The 24,244-nt window shown below is 46.5% G+C and overlaps 1 protein-coding gene across 4 annotated transcripts in view; it reads right to left on the reverse strand.

Moving 5' to 3' along the window:
- LOC142097107 (transforming growth factor beta-1-induced transcript 1 protein-like) overlaps positions 1-24,244 on the reverse strand; it is an 81,266-nt gene continuing 57,022 nt past the window's right edge. For 3 of the 4 annotated variants that reach the window (XM_075178702.1, XM_075178700.1, XM_075178703.1), the window contains 8 exons: positions 19,529-19,592; positions 16,630-16,708; positions 9,579-9,917; positions 8,755-8,928; positions 8,007-8,088; positions 7,851-7,883; positions 4,323-4,471; positions 1-706 (listed from right to left, as the gene is read on the reverse strand). In XM_075178702.1, coding sequence (XP_075034803.1) covers positions 440-706; positions 4,323-4,471; positions 7,851-7,883; positions 8,007-8,088; positions 8,755-8,928; positions 9,579-9,917; positions 16,630-16,708; positions 19,529-19,592 — 1,187 coding nt within the window. In that variant the 3' untranslated portion in view covers positions 1-439. The remainder of the gene's footprint in view (positions 707-4,322; positions 4,472-7,850; positions 7,884-8,006; positions 8,089-8,754; positions 8,929-9,578; positions 9,918-16,629; positions 16,709-19,528; positions 19,593-24,244) is intronic. The other variant, XM_075178701.1, reaches the window with a different exon arrangement.

Consider the following 24,244-nt stretch of genomic DNA (forward strand, 5'->3'; position numbering starts at 1 on the left):
TCAGAAACAGTGCATTTTATTACGTGGTTGAGAAAATACAAATAGAAGATGTGCAAGTAGATTACATATCACCAGAAATGTACAGTGCTGCTATAAGATATATATATCATGTTTAGGGCAGTATTCAGCTATACTGTGCGGCAGATAGCCTCACTACTTATACTGTATAGAATCACTGTATGGGAGAGAACCATGTACAATAACTCCATGGACTGATCTGCTGGGGCAGGAAGGTATCACAAGTGCTCCAATAATCCCGTTACACTCTCTGTCCCCACCCAGTAAAGCATTTTACATAAATTATCAATTTATGCAACATTTCCCATCCACTGCTCAAATCCCAACACCCATGTATGAAACCTTTCCCTCGCAGAGCGTTGCACATAAATGTCAGGCCAGTTCTAGAGTAGGCATTCATACAGTAATCACCATAAGCTTCCTAGCCATACAGACGGGCAAAGCATGCCTGGCAGTAGGGTTTGCCATCTTGCTCTCGGAAGGTGCCTTTGTTGAGTTGCCTCAGGCAGAAAGTGCAGCTCAGATGCTGGGGGTGGAACTTTCGGCCCATTGCGGTCACACATCGCCCGGTTATTGGTTGATCGCACCCGGCACACAATGAGCCGCGACAAGAGTGGTAATGAGTCTCACACAGAGGCAGGCCGTCATTCTCAAAGAAACTTCCATTGAGGAAAGGAGTGTGGCAGACCTAACGCAAAGACAGGAAATAAGACAATGAATGTCTGGCAATAGAAGGAGGGTATTCTCTAAGAGCTGGAGAATAATCATCATTTATTGATATAGCGCCACTAATTCTGCAGCGCTGTACAGAGAACGTACTCACAGGAGCAGATACATTGTCTTTAAATGGAGATAAATGAAATTCATATATTGTAAAAACTATCAAACTTTTCCCTCCACAACAGTGATAAATAGGAGGTAAAAAGCAGTGATTTCAAGAAGAATATGAAGAACATTTATCATCCACCCCATCGTGTTTTCAGGACAGTAGCAGCACCTCAGCCCTGGAATAAGGTACAAGAAATGATGAAAAGACGCAAAAAGACGTTACATCTGTCAGGTTGTGAGCTGGCTCCTGATACAGTGTCCTCTTCCTGGTGAAGCTCACGTTGGGTGTGAGCTGGCTCCTGATACAGTGTCCTCTTCCTGGTGAAGCTCACGTTGGGTGTGAGCTGGCTCCTGATACAGTGTCCTCTTCCTGGTGAAGCTCACGTTGGGTGTGAGCTCAGTGTCTGAACTGTCTTTACAGAACCACAGAGTAATATGATGTTAGATGGTTTCTTACACCCTAAAAACTCACTGGGTTTCCTACTTTTCCCTACTCACTGACCTCTCAGTGTGAGCTAAGTGATCATTATCAGAATGAATTGAGGAGTTTCCTATGATATCTTATGTTGAACCTGAAGCTGTACATCCCCTTTGTACCTATTGACCCTCTTTCTATTCTGTCCCCCATATCTCCCACCCCCACACAGATTTTTCTTTTAACTTGTAAATTGTGTAAACAATTGGAGTAATGGGCAGGATTTGGGGTACTGGACGTACGTCACACGATACACATTTGTGTACTGCACATGCGTACTAGACATGAGTACTGCACAGATGTACTGCACACGCGTACTGCACACATGTACTGCACACGTGTACTGCACATGTGTACTGCACACGTGTACTGCACACGCGTACTGCACACGCGTACTAGACATGAGTACTGCACATGCGTACTAGACATGAGTACTGCACACATGTACTGCACACGAGTACTGCACACATGTACTGCCCACATGTACTGCACACGCGTACTGCACACGCGTACTGCACACATGTACTGCACACGCGTACTGCCCACATGTACTGCACACGCGTACTGCACACGTGTACTGCACACGCGTACTGCACACGCGTACTGCCCATGCGTACCAGAACAGTGTAAACATCCTTATGTAGACTTTTGTGCATCAATGACGTTGCACCTGGGGAGACAGAATGGGGGTGGGTAAGACTTCTCTGAGTACTGTAAAGGTATCCAGGGAATGTGGATGAAGACACATATACATCCCTCATGAGCGTACGGCTTGCGGGTGGATTGACCTCTCTCTCTGACAGTACTGATTAGTGCGGCAGCCATATTACATGAGGTCGCAACCGTCTAGTTATATTACTTATTTGCATTACTTAATTAACGTACGTCTGGAAAAAATGCTACTGTGTTTGCATCTTGAAATACATCCAACTGAAGATATATACATAAGTACGCTCAGCAAGTTCAGTGCCCAAATGAGTCCAACTATAAATAAACCCCAATATATTTATTATTATATATTATTTTATTATTTAAGTTCTGGAGGTCTCTGGACTTGGACATTTCATTACATAACTTCTGTCTGGCTGTAAGATAAACGTCCTGAACAAGATAAAACCTTTCTGGATTTTCCAATTCATCTGAACTTGACAGAAATCTAAATTGTTTCTCTGGCTTTGCTCAGCTTTGAATATTAATGTTATGATTATTCTGTGGATTCATGTGAGCTCTGTACATATTTATGGTTATTTTAATTAATTTCTACAAATCTACCCAAATTTACAATTGTTTGGATTAAAAAGGTGATGATTTTTTTAACGGTTAAATATTGGAAGGCACTGGTCAATACCACCATAAGGCAGGAGAGATTTGTCTATACTAGCAGACAGGCTCTGAGGGAATTTGAGAATATCTGGTACAGATGGTTACAGTCTCCATTCTATCCTATGTCATCTAGTACAGATGCTCTATCTACTTAAATGTATGGCTACCGCAGTTCTTATAATAAGTATCTGAGTCCATGTAATAAACCCTGCATGTGTAACATACTTATGTATAAGCATTTACCATGTATGATCCTGAATGAATATAGCACATTTATTATTATTATGCTTTAATGTAATCTTGTAAATTCCGTCATTCAATTCTGATATGTATGCGATTGTTTTTCTTTTCTTTTTGTTGTTTAGTATGTTTATATCTTAAAAAATTTCAATAAAAATACTGGATTTAAAAAAAAAAAAAAAAGGTGATGATTGCTTCTGTAAGAGTACAATCAATATACAATTTCACCAAATTCTTTATTTCATTAACTAAGTGAAATACATGAAAGGAAGTCAGTTTAACATATGCATGTCACACACCTGACAGCGTTAGTTCCCTCCTGCCATCAATCTAGGGTAACTATATAAATTAAGATAGGGGGATATTGGTATTAAAAGGTGTTAGTCTTGTAAATTAGCAAGAATGTGTGACTCAGTGGTCTCCAAAGACCAAGGACAAAACTCAGTGGTCTCCATAAACCAAGGATAAGACTCAGTGGTCTCCATAGACCAAGGATAAGCTGTAAGTCTATGTATTTATAGAGAAAATATAAGACACCATAACACTTCTTCATATCTTATGTCAGTCTAGAGTCAGTGAAAGGATCTACACGAGGTGTGCTAACTACAGAGAAATCACATAACTCTCCCAGGGATTAATACTTCATATCCAGCTATGAATGAACTCATCCTGGATAGCGAACGGGACATTTCAGGCTCCTGGGATGAGATTTCTAAGAAGTCTTAAAGAACAAATGCTTTGCACTTTATTAGCATCCACAGTATGGCATCATAGAAGGGGGCTAATACAGTAAGTGGGGATCCTTAGAAATATCCTCGGATGTCAGTGCTTTGGGGAATCACTCGAATTGAGGAGCTGTCCACTTCTGCCTTTCTCCTGTTATGCAGATTATACTATGTCAATGTTAATTTTTTCTGTCATTTTGCTCCCTTTTATTTTCTGTTATTGTATTTATTTTGTATGTCATTTATGATATGTTTTTATTATGTCCAAAGACCTATAACTTTTTATATTTAAATATAAAATGTAATAAGTTTGTCCTTGTTACTCTAATGAATCCATAAGCGTTTAAGAAAAGAAGTATTGCTTGGCTGTGTTAACACTTTCATTGCCTGATCGTATTAACTATTTTCTTGCTAGAATATAAAGTGTTAACCCCTTTGGTTAAAAGAAAGAGCATAGAGTGTGCCAGCATGTACACTTAAATAATAGATTGATAGGGTCCTGTACAATAGGTGGTGGCAGTTATTAAGTTGTGTATGGAGGTGATATCTATAAACTGTGTGAAAGGCGAGTGTAAGATTGAGTGCTGAAATCCTGCAGTAACATCCAATCACGGGCCCCGTGAGTGCATTCGTGACAATCAGTATATTGTAATGTTTTGTCACTTGTTAGTGAAGATGAAAGGAGTAGTCTGCCCCCGTTCCGTGATACTCACATGACACACAAAGCATTGTGGGTGCCACAGCCCATTCAGTGCTGATATGTAACTTTCTTTTACAGGGTCCGAGCATCCAGCACAAACTGCTCCAAAGAGTCGAAAATAATCATCTGAACAGTATGGCTCCCCCTCCTTCTCATGGAACCCTGCAGGAACAATACAACCGCAGCGTCATGATAACAATTCATTATATATATTTCTATCTGTTTATTTTTACATATTCATTATTATTAAGTCACGATAAGAATTCAGGTTTCTAAACAAGCATCTTTGCTTTTTTATAAAAGGGTGTTTGGAAGTTTTTATCAGTATGAATTGCATTCAAGTATGAAGTGTTTTATGGGTATGAGTTACAATCACATTCAAGGAGGGTTTTAGAAATAAGAACAAGGGACATTGTTTGATGCATTAAAGTAGGTATTATGAGGGGTCTGAGCTGTGTTTTTGTTTGAGTTGCATGTGAGGTTTATTCTATGGATATGTGGCCTCTCATTCTTTGATTAAATGCATTATATTAACTTCCTACTGAGGTTAAGGGTGATGTGAAGGTTAGAGGGCCCTCAAAATGTATGATCACTATTGTAGGGGATTCAGTAGTTAGGAGGACAGTTCAGGTAATCTGGTGTCTGGACCATGATTGCTGAACAGTCTGATGTCTGATACCAATGACAAAGTTAGAGGTTGATCAACAGTCCTCAAGAACGATTCCAGAGAATTAGGTTGGACAAGGACCTCCAAAGTATGTTCTGACCTCTACCTGTGACACCTGTAAAATTATAGAAGGTTAGGGGGTAATGGCTGAAATGTGGTGTTGTAATGAGGGGACTTCAGGTTCTTGAAGAACTGGGCAAATATTTGTATTGATAAAGACAGGAAAGCTCTGCATCTCCATAGAAGGGTGAGCCGCGATAGGGAACAGATGCTTAGAATACAGTTAGATAGCTGTAAAGTATTTTATGCATAAAGGGAAATGGGGGGAAGGAGGCCAAGACCATGTAGCCAGTAAATAGGACTTAGTAAAAGGAATTGGTGGAGGAGAAGGTGAAGAAGTAAAACAGTCATTAAAGAGGTGCTTACAATTAGATGTACGGCAACTAATGCTAGAAGCCTTCCACACATTCACAAGCTACAAATATGAATCCCGGAGAAGTATGATATAGTGGGCAGAACCATGCCTGGATCAGCCTCATGACTGGGCAAGGGTGAAGCATATTTTGGGTTATGCTTAGTGCTGAGCGGGATATGTCTCCATGTGTGAACCAAATTTTAATTATTAATGCAAATGGGAAAGGCAGCAAAGCATTATATGGTTATAATTATGGTGGTTTTACACTATGCAAATGTAAATCATGAAACAGGGCTGGAGCAAGCCTGGGGCGTCATCCTCTTCTATTGGAAGTTGTGCCCCTACTACCACCTGAGAGAGGGTGAGGGTGGTGTCCTCTTCTCCTCAGCAATGACTGTGACAATACAGCCCAGAGTATCGCTGCCGCTGATGAACAGCAGCCGCCAGCTTCACATGTAAGAAGCTGCCGGCTGATTGTCCTTGACGCTCCGTGTGGGGCATTAAAACACTAGATGAGGGATATCATGTCTAATGATGGCTCTAGCCCTGTCAGGACACTAAATCTAGCCGCTCTGGTAAAGCAGATTTTATTAATATTAAAAGACAACAACCTGCTCCTGCTGGACGAGGAACCAGAAGGCGGAGAGCTATTGAACTTGGTATTAACTTATGTCTAACACACAGATAAGGGAGAATTTTAGTAATAGTGATTTTAATACAATAACATTTGATCTGTTTTTAAAAGATATTTTGTAGGAGGGCTACAAAAACCATGAATTTCAGAAAGGCTGAATTTAATCTTCACAGACAAGCATTAAAACTCAAGGGGGCACATTTATCAAAACTCGCAGAATATGAAAAATAGTTTTCAATCCTTATCGCATTGATAAGGATTGAACTATTTCTCATATTTATTAAAAAAGCAACACAGGAACAGCAGTTCCGAAAAACTGCTGTTCCTGTGAAGTGGAAATCATACTTACCCCCTCTTCGGTTCTGAAGCAGCATGCGATGAACGGGGCTCCTTTTCTGACTCCAGTGCGCATGCGCTGAGTGAAACCCTCGGGCATGCGCACAGACATCTCTGCTCTCTCTCTGCAACTATAGTTGCAGAGAGAGAGCGGTGAGTGACAGGGAGGGATCATGTGATCCCTCCACACATGCGCTGTCCGGCTCTGCTCTTCGGAGCAGAGCTGACAGCACTGAAACTTTTCATTAATGATAATGTACGCCAGCTTCAGCTGACGTACATTATCATGTTTGAAAAGTTAATTACATTCATTGTTAAATAGCGTAACTGAGCACTCCCCATACATTGTTATGGGGAGTGCTCAGTAAAACGATAGGAGATGCAAAGCAGCAGATATCTATGATATTTGCTGCGATGCTGCTATCATAAATAGCAAATTAGTGTTTAATCCCCGAAAACAACAGTTTTCGGGGATTTTACAGGGGGAAAACCTTTCATAAATAGGCCCCATAGATTGAGACCTTTCACCCTCAAGCAAAGCACAGAGGCAAAATAGGAATTTCATATTAAACCTGCACATTTGCAGGAATATGATGAAACCAATGTGGCTAAATGAGAAAGTGATACTGGGAGAGATTAAGTAGGTACTAAGCAGGTACTAAGCACATACAGGGAAAGAAACAAAATCTGTAAAGTCAGTGGAACAAATACAGAAACTGAAAAACTGATTCCTAAGGAAAGACTAATCCCAAAACGTCCTTCAAGTAAATAAATAAATAAATAAAAGAGAAAGAGAGAGCAGACCTCTAAAATTCATGTCTTTCAATAGTGTTCGCAAACAGGAAAAATGGCTGGGAAATAATAATTAAAAATAATTAAACTCAGAAGAAAGTGATGCTACATCTAGGACAGATAAATCACTTCCCACATGCCATCCACCCATGTGTCCTAAGAGCATTTAGTACAGTAATAGATAGACTCTTATTTATTATCATAAGTTTATGACACCCTATATCAGGGTCAGTGCCTCATGACTTGCATAAAGCAGATCCAGTACCAATATTTTAAAAGGGGGAAAATGTGAAAAGGGAAATTAGAGACTGGCAAATCTAACATCAGGTAGAATATTCAAAGGCATTCTAAACCCAATGCTATCACAGTACATGGTTTTACTGTCAATTGTAATGCTAGTAAAAGCATGTAAATTGGTATAATAATGGAATCCATTTTTTCCCATTACTCCATACCTACCAGGATTAACGCTTGCAGTCAGGAGCACTTGCTTTACACACAGTTTTTCAGACACTGTCTACTCCATGTACTAGTGTTTACCATAAGTGAAATTACCAGGGTTAATTCCCTTTATTCACTGGGTTTTATTTCTGTGGTTATCAGAGATTAAATGATAGGAGCCTGTACTATTTATTTATCAGAAGAGCTTAAGGGGTTTATTTATCACTTGGCAAAGGACAATATTTACAGGACATACCTAACGCAGGGGCACACTGACCAGAGGAAGAACCTGGAAAGAGATGAATGATGAAGTTTGAGATGCTCATTGACTTAGTTTGACCACTTAATTGATATGACTATCGGGGTCCTATTTTGTTTGTTTGTTGGAAAAGGAATCTGGTTTAAGTATTACCTTCTTCACCAATTTGTTTCCTGCAGATTTTGCAGCAGAAATGTTCTGGATGCCAGGTACGGCCGAGAGCGGTCACCAAATTCTGTGAAAGTAAAGTGCACAAAAGAGAATAAAGATGGAGAACGTGAGTCAGGATATAGTTGGCAACTGGACAGAAAACAGGGTGACAAAACAAGTTGTGTGGAGACAGATGATGAAAGACTAGCAATTAACACAATTGTTAATAATAATAATTAATTATAGAGAGTGATTCCATTACTGTATCATTATGAGCAGCATGGTGGCTAAGTGGTTAGCACTTCTGTCTTACAGCACTGGGGTCTTGAGTTCAATTCCCGACCATGGCCTTATCTGTGAGGAGTTTGTATGTTCTCCCCATGTTTGCGTGGGTTTCCTCCAGGTGCTCCGGTTTCCTCCCACACTCCAAAAACATAATGGTAGGTTAATTGGCTGCTAACAAATTGACCCCTTGTCTATCTGTGTGTGTGTGTGTGTGTCTGTGTATGTGTGTGTTAGGGAATTTAGACTGTAAGCTCCAATGGTGCAGGGACTGATGTGAGTGTGTTCTCTCTACAGCGCTGCGGAATTAGTGGCGCTATATAAATAGCTGATGATGATGATAGAATGAGGACACACAAGCAGTGAGTAACAGTGGAAGGAATATGCCACCCATGTGAGAAAAGCACCAGGCACTGGTATAGAGAAGTAGAAAGTATTAGGGTTATATAAAGGTTTATTCAGGGGTTACCTGTAGGATGGGCAAGTCACACAATGCACAGCGTGGGGCATGTAATGTAAAATAATCTCTTTCACAATACGGTTGTCCGTCCTTCTCAAAGAAATTTGTACTTCCGATAAGCGATTTGCAGTGAGCACAAACAAAGTGTTCTGGGTGCCAGGTGTGCCCCAGAGCAGTCACCACCTAAGGGAGAACCAGACCCTCATTAAACCCTGTAAATCAGACTGAAGATCTAAACCTGACCCCTCATCACACCCTCACAAACAACATACAGATAATCCAGACATGATACCCTCATCACACTCTCCACAAAACATAGCGGATGACAGGATATGTCTAATGGATGGATGGATGGATTGATATGGTTTTGTGCAGAATTGCACTTTTGGGCAATATTAGTAAACAGCCTTCATTGTTGAAGATCTTTGAGATATGTCAACTCTATGCATCCTGAGGTTAGTTTCTTACCAATAATATCTGAAGGGCCATGATTACTGCGATGGGTTATAGAAGATATTATTGCCCACACTCAAACCTCTAGTTGTTTATTGATGGATAAGCAGTTCTGTGATCGGGAGCATACTCCAGCAGATGGACATATCTCATTCGCATGTCTGGACAACAAAAAGGCCTACCCTCCTTGTGCCCTCCACCACTGCTTCATAGCCCAACACCACACTCTCAGCCTATCACTGGCAGCATCACTATGGGAGGGCCCCGCTCATGTTCAATAAGCTGATTAAAGATGCCCCCATGTTTTAGCCAATGAGGAAGGGGAGACACAATGTCCTCCATTCAGTATTTCTTCAGTGGATATGTAGAATACATATTACCTGCCCAGCTATGGGCCGCTGGCAGCCCTCACACAGTCCTTTGGTTTGTGTTTCTATTCCTTGTTGCTTCAGTCCAGATTGAAGTGTCACCATCATAGAGTCCAGGTCACTTCTAGCATCAGGTTCCAAACATTGTGGACTGGACACATCTTCTGGACGTCTGCTGTTCAATGCTTCAATAGAAGGTTTGTTTGTTCCCACTGAACTCAATACTGGAACACTCTTCAGACCTCCAGGGTCGGTGACTGTACCATGGTTTGTGGAAGGGGACAGCTGTGATTCTCCCTCCACTGGAGTTCCAGGACTACAAGCTTCCAGCCCTTGTAGAGCAACAGACACCTACAAGCATCAGTGAACACATGTTCAAAAAAAGATAGAAAACTACTTAAGATATTAAAGTTTATTGAACATAGTAGGAAAGAGATGAAATGGGAATGTGACCAGGTCTGGTTGAGCAGTTGGGGGGGGATTGGATCGGTCTGGGGTATGGAGACCTTCATAATCATCACCTAAGAATCACCATCTAAAGATCTCCTGCATATTAGTATAATGTGAAACCAGATATTTTCTGCTGCCAGACAGGTGAAAAACACTCTTTATAAATGTGTCTATGTCGCAGTGCAAAGGGTTAATTGTATCCAACATGAAGGTGGCTGGATTATATAACAGATTCTGCTTTATGGTGTGCTACTTCATAATACATTATTATCATCATCTATTTATAGAGCTCCCTTCACCCCAATGTGCATCTACCTCTATTACGGTAACATCACAAACTGGCATTTCCCATAAATTATCATTAGTATTAACATTTATATAGTGTCAACATACTCCATTGTCTCATGGCTATGTGCACACTGTAACACCAGATCACCAGGGGCTGGCTGGCAAATGTTAACCTGTGGGAGGGGCGAGACACGGCTTAGCAGCCTATCAGGAACATTTTAAAGGAAAAAAATGTAGGAAGCCCAGTGACCCAGCCCAAGGTCGCCCACTGTGCCCCCTGCCCCCCAGTCAGACCCTGCAGCTCACACAGTTCTACCCATCACCGAACAAGATGCCACACTGAGGAAGTACAACATTAACATTAGACAATGAGGTCACTTCCTGCTGACATCCAAACAATCAGTATATGAAATAAAGGCTACAGTAAGGTAGGGTAGAAGATATCAAAAGAAATGGGATAAAGGGTGGAGGGAGGTAGGTATGTAGGGTGGGGTGAGCCAAAGTGGAGGAAGTAAGTGGGTTGAGGAGGGAAGGTGTAGAGGAGGCAATGAGGGGGAAAAGGTCAAAGCTCTAAGTAGGTGGATGTAGAGGGGAGATGGCTCCAGCAGCTGCACAAGGTACAGAAAGTTGTGTGATGTAAAGAAGACATGATGAACAATGCAAGTTAGGGTAAAGAGTTTTTGGAGTAGTGTGCCATGATAATGAACATCAAGGCGACGGGACAGAGCCAGACTAGGCATGGTACAACAAGGGGATGGGACAAAGCCAGAGCTAGGCATGGTACAACAAGGTGATGGGACAGAGCCAGAACTAGGCATGGTACAACAAGGCGACGGGACAGAGCCGGAGCTAGGCATGGTACAACAAGGGGATGGGACAGAGCCAGATCTAGGCATGGTACAACAAGGGGATGGGACAAAGCCAGAGCTAGGCATGGTACAACAAGGGGATGGGAAAGAGCCAGAGCTAGGCATGGTACAACAAGGTTATGGGACAGAGCCGGAGCTAGGCATGGTACAATAAGGGGATGGGACAGAGCCAGATCTAGGCATGGTACAACAAGGTGATGGGACAGAGCCGGAGCTAGGCATGGTACAAAGAGGGGATGGGACAGAGCCAGAACTAGGCATGGTACGACAAGGTTATGGGACAGAGCCAGAACTAGGCATGGTACAACAAGGTGATGGGACAGAGCCGGAGCTAGGCATGGTACAACAAGGGGATGGGACAGAGCCAGAACTAGGCATGGTACGACAAGGTTATGGGACAGAGCCAGAACTAGGCATGGTACAACAAGGGGATGGGACAGAGCCAGAACTAGGCATGGTACAACAAGGGGATGGGGCAGAGCCAGATCTAGGCATGGTACAACAAGGGGATGGGACAGAGCTGGAGCTAGGCATGGTACGACAAGGGGATGGGACAGAGCCAGAGCTACACATGGTACAACAAGGCGATGGGACAGAGCCGGAGCTAGGCATGGTACAACAAGGTGATGGGACAGAGCCAGACTAGGCATGGTACAACAAGGGGATGGGACAGAGCCAGATCTAGGCATGGTACAACAAGGTGATGGGACAGAGCCAGACTAGGCATGGTACGACAAGGGGATGGGACAGAGCCAGGACAAGGCATGGTACAACAAGGGGATGGGACAAAGCCAGGGCTAGGCATGGTACAACAAGGTGATGGGACAGAGCCGGAGCTAGGCATGGTACAACAAGGTGATGGGACAGAGCCAGACTAGGCATGGTACAACAAGGGGATGGGACAGAGCCAGATCTATGCATGGTACAACAAGGTGATGGGATAGAGCCAGACTAGGCATGGTACGACAAGGGGATGGGACAGAGCCAGGACAAGGCATGGTACAACAAGGGGATGGGACAAAGCCAGGGCTAGGCATGGTAAAACAAGGGGATGCGACAGAGCCGGAGCTAGGCATGGTACAACAAGGTGATGGGACAGAGCCAGATCTAGGCATGGTACAACAAGGGGATGGGACAAAGCCAGAGCTAGGCATGGTACAACAAGGGGATGGGACAGAGCCAGATCTAGGCATGGTACAACAAGGGGATGGGACAAAGCCAGAGCTAGGCATGGTACAACAAGGGGATGGGACAGAGCCAGATCTAGGCATGGTACAACAAGGTGATGGGACAGAGCCAAAACTAGGCATGGTACAACAAGGGGATGGGACAAAGCCAGAGCTAGGCATGGCACAAAAAGGTGATGGGACAGAGCCAGAACTAGGCATGGAACAACAAGGCGACAGGACAGAGCCGGAGCTAGGCATGGTACAACAAGGGGATGGGACAGAGCCAAAACTAGGCATGGTACAACAAGGTTATGGGACAGAGCCAGACTAGGCATGGTACAACAAGGTGATGGGACAGAGCCGGAGCTAGGCATGGTACAACAAGGTGATGGGACAGAGCCAGACTAGGCATGGTACAACAAGGGGATGGGACAGAGCCAGAACTAGGCATGGTACAACAAGGTGATGGGACAGAGCCAGAGCTAGGCATGGTACAACAAGGGGATGGGACAGAGCCAGGGCTAGGCATGGTACAACAAGGTGATGGGACAGAGCCAGATCTAGGCATGGTACAACAAGGTGATGGGACAGAGCCAGGGCTAGGCATGGTACAACAAGGTGATGGGACAGAGCCAGATCTAGGCATGGTACAACAAGGTGACGGGACAGAGCCGGAGCTAGGCATGGTACAACAAGGGGATGGGACAGAGCCAGATCTAGGCATGGTACAACAAGGGGATGGGACAGAGCCAGATCTAGGCATGGTACAACAAGGTGATGGGACAGAGCCGGAGCTAGGCATGGTACAACAAGGTGATGGGACAGAGCCAGAACTAGGCATGGTACAACAAGGTTATGGGACAGAGCCAGAACTAGGCATGGTACAACAAGGGGATGGGACAGAGCCAGATCTAGGCATGGTACAACAAGGTGATGGGACAGAGCCGGAGCTAGGCATGGTACAACAAGGTGATGGGACAGAGCCAGAACTAGGCATGGTACAACAAGGTTATGGGACAGAGCCAGAACTAGGCATGGTACAACAAGGGGATGGGACAGAGCCAGAACTAGGCATGGTACAACAAGGTTATGGGACAGAGCCAGATCTAGGCATGGTACAACAAGGTTATGGGACAGAGCCAGATCTAGGCATGGTACAACAAGGTTATGGGACAGAGCCAGAGCTAGGCATGGTACAACAAGGTTATGGGACAGAGCCAGAACTAGGCATGGTACAACAAGGGGATGGGACAGAGCCAGAACTAGGCATGGTACGACAAGGTTATGGGACAGAGCCAGAACTAGGCATGGTACAACAAGGGGATGGGACAGAGCCAGAACTAGGCATGGTACAACAAGGGGATGGGACAGAGCCAGATCTAGGCATGGTACAACAAGGGGATGGGACAGAGCTGGAGCTAGGCATGGTACGACAAGGGGATGGGACAGAGCCAGAGCTACACATGGTACAACAAGGCGATGGGACAGAGCCGGAGCTAGGCATGGTACAACAAGGTGATGGGACAGAGCCAGACTAGGCATGGTACAACAAGGGGATGGGACAGAGCCAGATCTAGGCATGGTACAACAAGGTGATGGGACAGAGCCAGACTAGGCATGGTACAACAAGGTTATGGGACAGAGCCAGACTAGGCATGGTACAACAAGGTGATGGGACAGAGCCGGAGCTAGGCATGGTACAACAAGGTGATGGGACAGAGCCAGACTAGGCATGGTACAACAAGGGGATGGGACAGAGCCAGAACTAGGCATGGTACAACAAGGTGATGGGACAGAGCCGGAGCTAGGCATGGTACAACAAGGGGATGGGACAGAGCCAGAACTAGGCATGGTACGTCAAGGGGATGGGACAGAGCCAGAACTAGGCATGGTACAACAAGGGGATGGGACAGAGCCAGATCTAGGCATGGTACAACAAGGGGATGGGACAGAGCCAGAACTAGGCATGGTACAACAAGGGGATGGGACAGAGCCAGAGCTAGGCATGGTACAACAAGGTTATGGGACAGAGCCGGAGCTAGGCATGGTACAACAAGGGGATGGGACAGAGCCAGATCTAGGCATGGTACAACAAGGTGATGGGACAGAGCCGGAGCTAGGCATGGTACAACAAGGGGATGGGACAGAGCCAGAACTAGGCATGGTACAACAAGGGGATGGGACAGAGCCAGAACTAGGCATGGTACAACAAGGGGATGGGACAGAGCCAGAACTAGGCATGGTACAACAAGGGGATGGGACAGAGCCAGATCTAGGCATGGTACAACAAGGGGATCGGACAGAGCCAGAGCTAGGCATGGTACAACAAGGGGATGGGACAAAGCCAGGACTAGGCATGGTACAACAATGGGATGGGACAGAGCTGGAGCTAGGCATGGTACGACAAGGCGATGGGACAGAGCCAGAGCTACACATGGTACAACAAGGCGATGGGACAGAGCCAGAGCTACACATGGTACAACAAGGTGATGGGACAGAGCCAGGGCTAGGCATGGTACAACAAGGCAATGGGACAAAGCCAGAGCTAGGCATGGTACAACAAGGGGATGGGACAGAGCCAGAACTAGGCATGGTACAACAAGGGGATGGGACAGAGCCAGATCTAGGCATGGTACAACAAGGTGATGGGACAGAGCCAGGGCTAGGCATGGTACAACAAGGCGATGGGACAGAGCCAGAGCTAGGCATGGTACAACAAGGGGATGGGACAGAGCCAGGACTAGGCATGGTACAACAAGGGGATGGGACAGAGCTGGAGCTAGGCATGGTACGACAAGGCGATGGGACAGAGCCGGAGCTACACATGGTACAACAAGGCGATGGGACAGAGCCGGAGCTACACATGGTACAACAAGGTGATGGGACAGAGCCGGAGCTACACATGGTACAACAAGGCGATGGGACAGAGCGGGAGCTACACATGGTACAACAAGGCGATGGGACAGAGCCGGAGCTACACATGGTACAACAAGGCGATGGGACAGAGCCGGAGCTACACATGGTACAACAAGGCGATGGGACAGAGCCGGAGCTACACATGGTACAACAAGGTGATGGGACAGAGCCGGAGCTACACATGGTACAACAAGGCGATGGGACAGAGCCGGAGCTACACATGGTACAACAAGGCGATGGGACAGAGCCGGAGCTACACATGGTACAACAAGGCGATGGGACAGAGCCGGAGCTACACATGGTACAACAAGGCGATGGGACAGAGCCGGAGCTACACATGGTACAACAAGGTGATGGGACAGAGCCGGAGCTAGGCATGGTACAACAATGTGAGCAATGAAGCATGACAAGTAGAGGTAAGTGTGGAGGTATAAGAAAGTGCGTGTAAGGTTTGTTTCTGCTTATGTAAATCATGAGTGCGGTGGGTGTAGGGAACAGTTCATACGTGTAGACAAGTATTGAGTGGAAATAATCATTTCACAAGAAAAAAAATCTGGAGAGAAAATAATGCCTCCATGCAGCCCACACCATACTCAAGTCCATTGTATCATAACATGTATCAATGAACCTCATTTCATTCATATTTGCACACATAACATAACATTTTGGGTGTCATTAAAAACAAAAATATGCAAAGGAAGAGACACAAATCTGTAATTACATAAGACAAAGAAGTGTTATCCAAATTATAATGAAAACATTTCAATACTCAGATACAAGCGTTGCCGGATGAACTCTGTATTCATGTTAAGTTTTATTTTGGGTAATACTACTTATTTTATTGCACATATTTTATACTAGTTACCATAATGATATGAATTAATAACAGACATTACAGTGTTAGATATTTAAGCTGCAGTACACAAGACATACACAATAATGTATTAATACACAAAGTGTTAGATATTTTTGGTAAAGTTGCAGTACACTTGTTAAGGTAGCATTACCCTATTCATACACAATATTGTGGAAGGAAGTGTCATATACACAATGGAGAGCAGTGTATTTACTGTCAGCAGTCTGCATTGAGAAATACTCTCGCAGTGAAATGCATCATTCTAGACACTCTGCGTTTTACATGGGCCACAACTGCGCTGTAGAGTTGGTCATAGGTGCGCCTGGCGTACATCTCCCACAAATGTATCTTGAGATATGCACGTAAGTGTGCTTTATTAAGGTGCGACTTTTCCTATATACATTAAGAGCCCAATGTATTCCCCTTTTAACGAGCCCCATTATGAGAACAGAGCCCCTAACCAGGTATTATTGGAGAAATCCTGACAAACCAACAAGCATAAAGAAAGACCTGACCGTGTTCTGTTTATGGAAGTCAGACAGTGACGCCATCAGTCTATCCAGCTCCAGTGTGGCCGAGGATGCAGATAAAACCCTACAAACAATGAAACAAAGCTCATTAGATCCATCAGACCTCACCTAGAAAGGGATCTAATGAGAAGAGCTGATTGTTCTGTCTCTATTATAGGTGATCACTCAGTATATACATCTCCACCGATACATTAATGCAACTGGTACCTAATAAACAGAGTTATTTATCAATATGACTTGTCTCTGAAACACTGTTCTGAAAATAATGTAGATGGGGATCTAGGAAACTGTCACTGAAGCACGGTCAGGATCAGCCATAACGCAGGATTTACAGTACAAGTTTATGGAAGTATCATTTCATTCCTAACAATTCATTACATATATATAATTATACAATTTAAACGAGAAATAGACATTAGACAAAATAAAGAAACTGACGCCATTGAGGTTAAACTGGAACAATTTTACAACATGGATGAATATACACGTTTAGAAGCTAACCAAAAACCTACTATACAAAATAGATAATATAAGAAATAAAACTCATTTATCAGAGATATACAGACTGTAGGTAAGAAGAACTGGAATTATAATTAAAAGGTCAATGAAACAAATGAGAAGGGAGTAAATAATCCGGTAAAGGAACAAGATAAGTACAGACAACCCGCATCAATCAAACACACCAACTGCACCTAATAGGATAGATACATTACATCAAATACTACCGACACTAGGCTGTGAGTCTGGTGACAGCCGCAGCAGGGCCGGACTGGGACTACAAAGCACACAGGTCCACCAGCTGTGGGCTCCACCTGCTGTAGGCTCCACCTGCTCGGGGCTCCACCTGCTGGGGCTCCACCTGCTATAGGCTCCACCTTCTGGGGGCTCCACCTGCTGTGGGCTCCACCTGCTGTGGGCTCCACCTGCTATAGGCTCCACCTGCTGTAGGCTCCACCTGCTGGGGGCACCACCATCAGTGGGCTCCACCTGCTGTGGGCTCCACCTGCTGGGGGCTCCACTTGCTGTAGGCTCCACCTGCTGTGGGCTCCACCTGCTATAGGCTCCACCTGCTGTGAGCTCCACCTGCTATATGCTCCACCTGCTGGGGGCTCCACCTGCTGGGGGCTCCACTTGCTGGGGGCTCCACCTTCAGTGGGCTCCACCTGCTGTAGGCTCCACCTGCTGTGAGCTCCACCTGCTGGGGGCTCCACCTGCTGTGGGCTCCACCTGCTGGGGGCTCCACCTGCTGTGGGCTCCACCTGCTGGGGGCTCCACCTGCTGTGGGCTTCACCTGCTTGGGGCTCCACCTGCTGTGGGCTTCACCTGCTGGGGGCTCCACCTGCTGTAGGCTCCACCTGCTGTGGGCTCCACCTGCTGGGGGCTCCACCTGCTGTGGGCTCCACCTGCTGGGGGCTCCACCTGCTGGGGGCTCCACCTGCTGTGGGCGCCACCTGCTGGGGGATCCACCTGCTGTGGGCAACACCTGCTGTGGGCTCCACCTGCTGGGGGCTCCACCTGCTGTGAGCAACACCTGCTGTGGGCTCCACCTGCTGGGGGCTCCACCTGCTGTGAGCTCCACCTGCTATAGGCTCCACCTGCTGTGAGCTCCACCTGCTATAGGCTCTACCTGCTATAGGCTCCACCTGCTGCGAGCTCCACCTGCTATAGGCTCCACCTGCTATAGGCTCCACCTGCTGTGAGCTCCACCTGCTGTGAGCTCCACCTGCTATAGGCTCCACCTGCTATAGGCTCCGTCTGCTATAGGCTCCTTCCTGCTGGGGGCTCCACCTGCTGAGGGCTCCACCTGCTGTAGGCTCCACCTGCTGTGAGCTCCACCTGCTGTGGGCTCCACCTGCTGGGGGCTCCACCTGCTGTGGGCAACACCTGCTGTGGGCTCCACCTGCTGGGGGCTCCACCTGCTGAGGGCTCCACCTGCTGTAGGCTCCACCTGCTGTGAGCTCCACCTGCTGTGGGCTCCACCTGCTGGGGGCTCCACCTGCTGTGGGCAACACCTGCTGTGGGCTCCACCTGCTGGGGGCTCCACCTGCTGTGGGCAACACCTGCTGGGGGCAACACCTGCTGGGGGCTCCACCTGCTGTAGGCTCCACCTGCTGTGAGCTCCATCTGCTTTGTGCTCCACCTGCTATAGGCTCCACACCTGCTGGGGGCTCCACCTGCTGTAGGCTCCACCTGCTGTGAGCTCCACCTGCTATAGGCTCCACCTGCTATAGGCTCCACCTGCTGTGAGCTCCACCTGCTATAGGCTCCACCTGCTATAGGCTCCAACTGCTGTGAGCTCCACCTGCTGTGGGCTCCACCTGCTGGGGGCTCCATGCACGATATTGTTGCACGCTGATGTGGCGTTGCTGGTGGCGTTGCTGGTGCAGTGCAACATCAGCACAAACTTAAGTATCTTCTGCCCACCCTGATCAATTCCCTTGTTGTGCAAAGTACCTGGAGCACCATGAAAATGCATAAAACCATAATGTATTAATTAATTAATTAATTAATTAATATATATATATATATTATATATGGTTGGCTGTGACTATAGTGCTAACTTCTTGTGATATTTCATTAGGAGGAGCAAAAAATATGGCTTCATTTCAATTTAGGAAATTCTTAAAATAAAATGCCTATATTCTAATAAAATGTAAACTTTACGTACATATCTAGGGAGCATTTTACTTTTCTTTCTACCACACTTTTGAGAAATCTCTCCACATTGTTTTATATACATGATAGTAAAATGTAGCAGAGAGGTAATGACACACTGTGTAAATGGACAACGAACAGAAACCTTTTGTTTTGTAATGGTCTTTGTTAATTTTTCATCATCATTTTTATTCCATAATATGTTAATATACCCCCATAGAAGCCTTACCTTCTCTCCTCTGGTCGTTCTGTCACTTCTTTATCTCGAGGAGGAAATTGAGACATAATCTCATCTGGGGAAAAAAAGAAAGAACTTCGTCAAACACACAAATAAAAGTAGAAATGTGAGTTGTGTGGAGAGAATATATGGAGCAGAGGGAACGATGTCCGTGTGGCAGGCCGAAGAGAATAGATGGAGCAGAGGGAACGATGTCTGTGTTGCAGGCAGCACAGAATAGATGGAGCAGAAGGAACGATGTCCGTGTGGCAGGCAGCAGAGAATAGATGGAGCAGTGTAAAAGATGTCTGTGTGGCAGGCAGCAGAGAATAGATGGAGAAGAGGGAACGATGTTCGTGTGGCAGGCAGCAGAGAATAGATGGAGAAGAGGGAACAATGTCCGTGTGGCAGGCAGCAGAGAATAGAAGGAGCAGTGAGAACGATATCTGTGTGGCAGGCAGCAGAGAATAGATGGAACAGTGGAAACAATGTCTGTGTGGCAGGCAGCAGAGAATAGATGGAGAAGAGGGAACGATGTCTGTGTGGCAGGCAGCAGAAAATAGATGGAACAGTGGGAACGAGGTCTGTGTGGCAGGCAGCAGAGAATAGATGGAACAGTGGGAACGATGTCTGTGTGGCAGGCAGCAGAGAATAGATGGAACAGTGGCAACGATGTCTGTGTGGCAGGCAGCAGAGAATAGATGGAACAGTGGGAACAATATCCGTGTGGCAGGCAGCAGAGAATATATGGAACAGAGGGAACGAGGTCTGTGCGGCAGGCAGTAGAAAATAGATGGAACAGTGGGAACGAGGTCTGTGTGGCAGGAAGCATAGAATAGATGGAACAGTGGGAACGATGTCTGTGTGGCAGGCAGCAGAGAATATATTGAACAGAGGGAACGAAGTATGTGTGGCAGGCAGCAGAAAATAGATGGAACAGTGGGAACGAGGTCTGTGTGGCAGGCAGCAGAGAACAGATGGAAAAGTGGGAACGATGTCCGTGTGGCAGGCAACAGAGAATAGATGGAACAGTGGGAACGATGTCTGTGTGGCAGACAGCAGAGAATAGATTGAACAGTGGGAACAATGTCTGTGTGGCAGGCAGCAGTGAATAGATGGAGCAGTGGGAAAGATGTCCGTGTGGCAGGCAGCAGAGAATATATGGAACAGAGGGAACGAGGTCTGTGTGGCAGGCAGCAGAAAATAGATGGAACAGTGGGAATGAGGTCTGTGTGGCAGGCAGCAGAGAATGGATGGAACAGTGGGAACAATGTCTGTGTGGCAGGCAGCAGAGAATATATTGAACAGTGGGAACGAGGTCTGTGTGGCAGGCAGCAAAGAACAGATGGAAAAGTGGGAACGATGTGCGTGTGGCAGGCAGCAGAGAATAGATGCAACAGTGGAAACGATGTCCGTGTGGTAGGCAGCAGAGAATAGATGAAACAGTGGAAACGATGTCTATGTGGCAGGCAGCAGAGAATAGATGGAACAGTGGGAACGATGTCTGTGTGGCAGGCAGCAGAGAATAGATGGAACAGAGGGAACGTGGTCTGTGTGGCAGGCAGCAGAGAATAGATGGAACAGTGGGAACGATGTCTGTGTGGCAGGCAGCAGAGAATAGATGGAACAGAGGGAACGTGGTCTGTGTGGCAGGCAGCAGAGAATATATGGAACAGAGGGAACGAGGTCTGTGTGGCAGGCAGCAGAAAATAGATGGAACAGTGGGAACAATGTCTGTGTGGCAGGCAGCAGAGAATAGATGGAACAGAGGGAACGATGTTTGTGTGGCAGGCAGCAGAGAATAGATGGAACAGTGGAAACAATGTCTGTGTGGAAGGCAGCAGAGAATAGATGGAACAGTGAGAACGAGGTCCGTGTGGCAGGTAGCAGAAAATAGATGGAACAGAGGGAACGTGGTCTGTGTGGCAGGCAGCAGAGAATATATGGAACAGAGGGAACGAGGTCTGTGTGGCAGGCAGCAGAGAATAGATGGAACAGAAGGAACGATGTCTGTGTGTCAGGCAGCAGAGAATATATGGAACAGAGGGAACGAGGTCTGTGTGGCAGGCAGCAGAGAATAGATGGAACAGAGGAAACGAGGTTAGTGTGGCAGGCAGCAGAGAAAAGATGGAACAGAGGGAATAATGTTTGTGTGGCAGGCAGCAGAGATTAGATGGAACAGTGGGAACGATGTCTGTGTGGCAGACAGCAGAGAATAGATGGAACAGTGGAAAAGATGTCTGTGTGGCAGGCAGCATAAAATGGATGGAAAAGAGGGAACGATGTTTGTGTGGCAGGCAGCAGAGGATAGATGGAACAGTGGGAACGATGTCTGTGTGGCAGACAGCAGAGAATAGATGGAACAGAGGGAACGATGTCTGTGTGGCAGGCAGCAGAGGATAGATGGAACAGTGGGAACGATGTCTGTGTGGCAGACAGCAGAGAAGAGATAGAACAGAGGGAACGATGTCTGTGTGGCAGGCAGCAGAGACTAGATGGAACTGTGGGAACGATGTCTGTGTGGCAGGCAGCAGAGAATAGATGGAACAGTGGGAACGATGTCTGTGTTGCAGACAGCAGAGAATAGATGGAACAGTGGGAACAATGTCCGTGTGGCAGGCAGCAGAGAATAGATGGAACAGAAGGAACGATGTCTGTGTGGCAGGTAGCAGAGAATATATGGAACAGAGGGAACGAGGTCTGTGCGGCAGGAAGTAGAAAATAGATGGAACAGTGGGAACGAGGTCTGTGTGGCAGGCAGCAGAGAATAGATGGAACAGTGGGAACGATGTCTGTGTGGCAGGCAGCAGAGAATATATTGAACAGAGGGAACGAAGTCTGTGTGGCAGGCAGCAGAAAATAGATGGAACAGTGGGAACGAGGTCTGTGTGGCAGGCAGTAGAGAACAGATGGAAAAGTGAAAACGATGTCCGTGTGGCAGGCAACAGAGAATAGATGGAACAGTGGGAACGATGTCTGTGTGGCAGGCAGCAGAGAATAGATTGAACAGTGGGAACAATGTCTGTGTGGCAGGCAGCAGTGAATAGATGGAGCAGTGGAAACGATGTCCGCGTGGCAGGCAGCAGAGAATATATGGAAGAGAGGGAACGAGGTCTGTGTGGCAGGCAGCAGAGAAAAGATGGAAAAGTGGGAACGATGTCCGTGTGGCAGACAGAAGAGAATGGATGGAACAGTGGGAACAATGTCTGTGTGGCAGGCAGCAGAAAATATATTGAACAGTGGGAACGAGGTCTGTGTGGCAGGCAGCAGAGAACAGATGGAAAAGTGGGAACGATATGCGTGTGGCAGGCAGCAGAGAATAGATGCAACAGTGGGAACGATGTCCGTATGGCAGGCAGCAAAAAATAGATGGAACAGTGGGAACGATGTCTGTGTGGCAGGCAGCAGAGAATAGATGGAACAGTGGGAACGATGTCTCTGTGGCAGGCAGCAGAGAATAGATGGAACAGAGGGAACGTGGTCTGTGGTGCAGGCAGCAGAGAACAGATGGAACAGAGAGGACGTGGTCTGTGTGGCAGGCAGCAGAGAATATATGGAACAGAGGGAACAAGGTCTGTGTGGTAGGCAGCAGAGAATAGATGGAACAGTGGGAATGATGTCTGTGTGGCAGGCAGCAGAGAATAGATGAAACAGTGGGAACGATGTCTATGTGGCAGGCAGCAGAGAATAGATAAAACAGTGGGAACGATGTCTGTGTGGCAGGCAGCAGAGAATAGATAGAACAGAGGGAACGTGGTCTGTGTGGCAGGCAGCAGAGAATATATGGAACAGAGGGAACGAGATCTGTGTGGCAGGCAGCAGAGAATAGATGGAACAGTGGGAATGATGTCTGTGTGGCAGGCAGCAGATAATAGATGGAACAGTGGGAACGATGTCTGTGTGGCAGGCAGCAGAGAATAGATGGAACAGAGGGAACGATGTTTGTGTGGCAGGCAGCAGAGAATAGATGGAACAGTGGAAACAATGTCTGTGTGGAAGGCAGCAGAGAATAGATGGAACAGGGAGAACGATGTCCGTGTGGCAGGTAGCAGAAAATAGATGGAACAGAGGGAACGTGGTCTGTGTGGCAGGCAGCAGAGAATATATGGAACAGAGGGAACGAGGTCTGTGTGGCAGGCAGCAGAGAATAGATGGAGCAGAGGGAAAGATGTCTGTGTGGCAGGCAGCAGAGAATAGATGGAACAGAGAGAACGAGGTCTGTGTGGCAGGCAGCAGAGAATAGATGGAACAGAGGGAACGAGGTCTGTGTGGCGGGCAGCAGAGAATAGATGGAACAGAGGGAACGAGGTCTGTGTGGCAGGCAGCAGAGATTAGATGAAAGAGTGGGAACGATGTATGTTTGGTAGGGAGCAGAGAATAGATGGAGCAGTGGGAACGATGTCCGCGTGGCAGGCAGCAGAAAATAGATGGAACAGAAGGAACGATGTCTGTGTGGCAGGCAGCAGAGAATATATGGAACAGAAGGAACGAGATCTGTGTGGCAAGCAGCAGAAAATAGATGGAACAGTGGGAACGATGTCTGTGTGGCAGGCAGCAGAGAATAGATGGAACAGAGAGAACGAGGTCTGTGTGGCAGGCAGCAGAGAATAAATGGAACAGAGGGAACGAGGTCTGTGTGGCAGGCAGCAGAGAATAGATGGAACAGAGAGAACGAGGTCTGTGTGGCAGGCAGCAGAGAATAGATGGAACAGTGGGAACGATGTCTGT

This window comes from Mixophyes fleayi, chromosome 7 (genome assembly GCF_038048845.1).
Source record: "Mixophyes fleayi isolate aMixFle1 chromosome 7, aMixFle1.hap1, whole genome shotgun sequence".
In the NCBI taxonomy this organism is placed as follows: Eukaryota; Metazoa; Chordata; class Amphibia; order Anura; family Limnodynastidae; genus Mixophyes; species Mixophyes fleayi.